Source organism: Rattus norvegicus, chromosome 3 (assembly GCF_021556685.1).
Source record: "Rattus norvegicus strain SHRSP/BbbUtx chromosome 3, alternate assembly SHRSP_T2T, whole genome shotgun sequence".
NCBI lineage: Eukaryota > Metazoa > Chordata > Mammalia > Rodentia > Muridae > Rattus > Rattus norvegicus.
The window spans coordinates 105,426,595-105,429,075 of NC_141536.1; the positions used below are offsets into that span (position 1 = coordinate 105,426,595).

General features: G+C 55.9%; 1 protein-coding gene across 1 annotated transcript; it reads left to right on the plus strand.

Moving 5' to 3' along the window:
* The first annotated feature begins 215 nt into the window (after positions 1-215).
* On the plus strand, positions 216-2,273 carry Chst14 (carbohydrate sulfotransferase 14). Its single transcript, NM_001109639.1, has one exon. It carries the CDS (start codon positions 344-346, stop codon positions 1,469-1,471), a length of 1,128 nt encoding a protein of 375 aa, NP_001103109.1. The 5' UTR covers positions 216-343; the 3' UTR covers positions 1,472-2,273.
* Positions 2,274-2,481: the final 208 nt, after the last annotated feature.

A 2,481-nucleotide genomic window follows, 5' to 3' on the forward strand; every position in this document is an offset into this window, starting at 1 on the left:
CTGCTTTCCAGGTCTCATTTTGTCTCCAGGCCCAGGGGGTCTGGAGTGGTCCAGGCTCATGTGTCCTCTCCCAGGCTAGGGTCCGCCTGCGGCCTCCGCAAACAGCTCCTAGGACTCAGGCACCCGCCCCTCTCCCCGCCCCCCCCCCGACGTGGGCCCGCCCCCGCGCCTGTATCAAGGAGGGGCGGGGAGAGGAGAGCGGCCGGGCGGGACATCCGGCCCTGGTCCCTGGCTGCACCTCTGGAGCCGGCCACCCACTATCCATCCCCTCCCGAGACCTCCAGCCCCAGCTGCAGTCGCCTTCCCTGCAACCTCGAAGTCGGCGAGGTCTGGTCTCAGCACCATGTTTCCCCGCCCTCTGACCCCACTAGCTGCTCCGAAAAGCGCCAAGACCCTGGCCCGCACGCCGAAGCGGGCCCCGTTGGGCAGGGCCCGGGCTGGGATCGGGGGGCCGCCCCTGCTACTGCCGTCCATGCTGATGTTCGCAGTAATCGTGGCGTCCAGCGGACTGCTGCTCATGATCGAGCGGGGCATCCTATCGGAGATGAAACCCCTTCCCCTGCACCCTCCCAGCCACAAAGGCGCGGCCTGGAGCGGGACAGATCCTAAGCCTAGAGGCCTATCTTTCGATGCTGAGGACTCGGACTTGCAAGTGCGGGAGGACATCCGAAACCGGACCTTGAGGGCCGTGTGCGGACAACCAGGCATGCCCCGGGACCCCTGGGACTTGCCGGTGGGACAGCGGCGCACCCTACTACGCCACATCCTCGTAAGTGACCGCTACCGCTTCCTCTACTGCTACGTCCCCAAAGTGGCCTGCTCTAACTGGAAACGCGTGCTGAAGGTGCTGGCAGGCGTCTTGAACAACGTGGATGTCCGCCTCAAGATGGACCACCGCAGTGACTTGGTGTTTCTGGCAGACCTGCGGCCTGAGGAGATTCGCTACCGTCTGCAGCACTACTTCAAGTTCCTGTTTGTGCGAGACCCCTTGGAACGCCTCCTGTCTGCTTACCGCAACAAGTTTGGAGAGATCCGAGAGTACCAGCAGCGCTATGGGGCCGAAATTGTCAGGCGCTACAGGGCTGGAGCTGGTCCCAGCCCTGCGGGGGACGACGTTACCTTCCCAGAGTTCCTGAGATATCTGGTGGATGAAGATCCTGAGCATATGAATGAGCATTGGATGCCTGTGTACCACCTGTGCCAACCATGTGCTGTGCACTATGACTTCGTGGGTTCCTATGAGAGGCTGGAAGCTGATGCCAACCAGGTGCTGGAGTGGGTGCGGGCCCCATCCCATGTCCGGTTCCCAGCTCGCCAGGCCTGGTACCGTCCAGCCAGCCCAGAAAGTCTACATTACCACCTGTGCAATGCCCCGCGGGCCCTGCTTCAAGATGTGCTACCTAAGTATATCCTAGACTTCTCCCTCTTTGCTTACCCACTGCCCAATGTCACCAAGGAAGCCTGTCGCTAGTGACAGTGGGCCAGCACCTTTTGGAGTTTGGATTTAATGACACCAGCTTTGAGGTGTCTTTCAGAGAAACTCCTGGCTCTGGGGTTTCCTGTTCTTTCCAGGTGTCACCATATCTCAGTGGTAGGGGTTGTCCTCAGAGGTCCTTGTACACAGTGACTCAGAGTACAGATCTAGAAAGAAGGCCTGCTGCTTTCACTGGTGAACTGACTCTCTCAGGGGCCTGTGGCATCCTTGTCTGGCAGGGCAAGTGGCTTAATAACCAGTGGTTATTAAAGCCATATGTTTGATCTAAAGACTGACTCCAGGCCCCTGGCTGCTGGGTCTATGTATACCACCTGGTCCGTTGTAATTTAACCTGTGGCCAAATCCCAAATATGGCACTAGCCAAGCACATGACCCTGCTAGAACCAATGGTTCTGATTCCCATTCACCCACACCATGGACCTCAGGATTGGAGTGAACTATGGTGCTGTAGAAATGAAATTTGTGCCTTTCTTTTCCAGACTTTAAACTTCCTCCTCTTCCTCGGTCTGAATCATTTTTCTAAGGAAAGAAGAACGGAAGTAGGGCCCTTACCTCACAGCTCTAAGGCCCAGCCCCTCGAGTATCCAAAGACCCCTGTGCCTGACCTCTTCCTAGGGCTCGTGGAGCATCTTCAATAAGCCCCCTTCCCTACAAACCTTTGAGACTATGTGAGACGGTGTGTGGCCCATGTCATTTGTCTAATGCATTTATTTAAAATGTGTATATTTTGATAGAATCCTTGTCAGGGCTGACTTTTAATAAAGCCTTTTTTGTATATAAGATGAGCATCTCTAATTCCCCTCAGTTCCCAGTGGTGCTGGAGACTCGCCATGCTTGTTTCCCCAGGTCAAAGAGAAAGCTTGCAGGTAGAAACAATATGACAGTGTAACCTGCTTAAACAGGTCCAGTGGCCCCTGTCACATCATCAAGTCTTTTGGGACTTCTAACATGCTCACAGACTCAGTTTCTAAGATGCCATTTAAAAG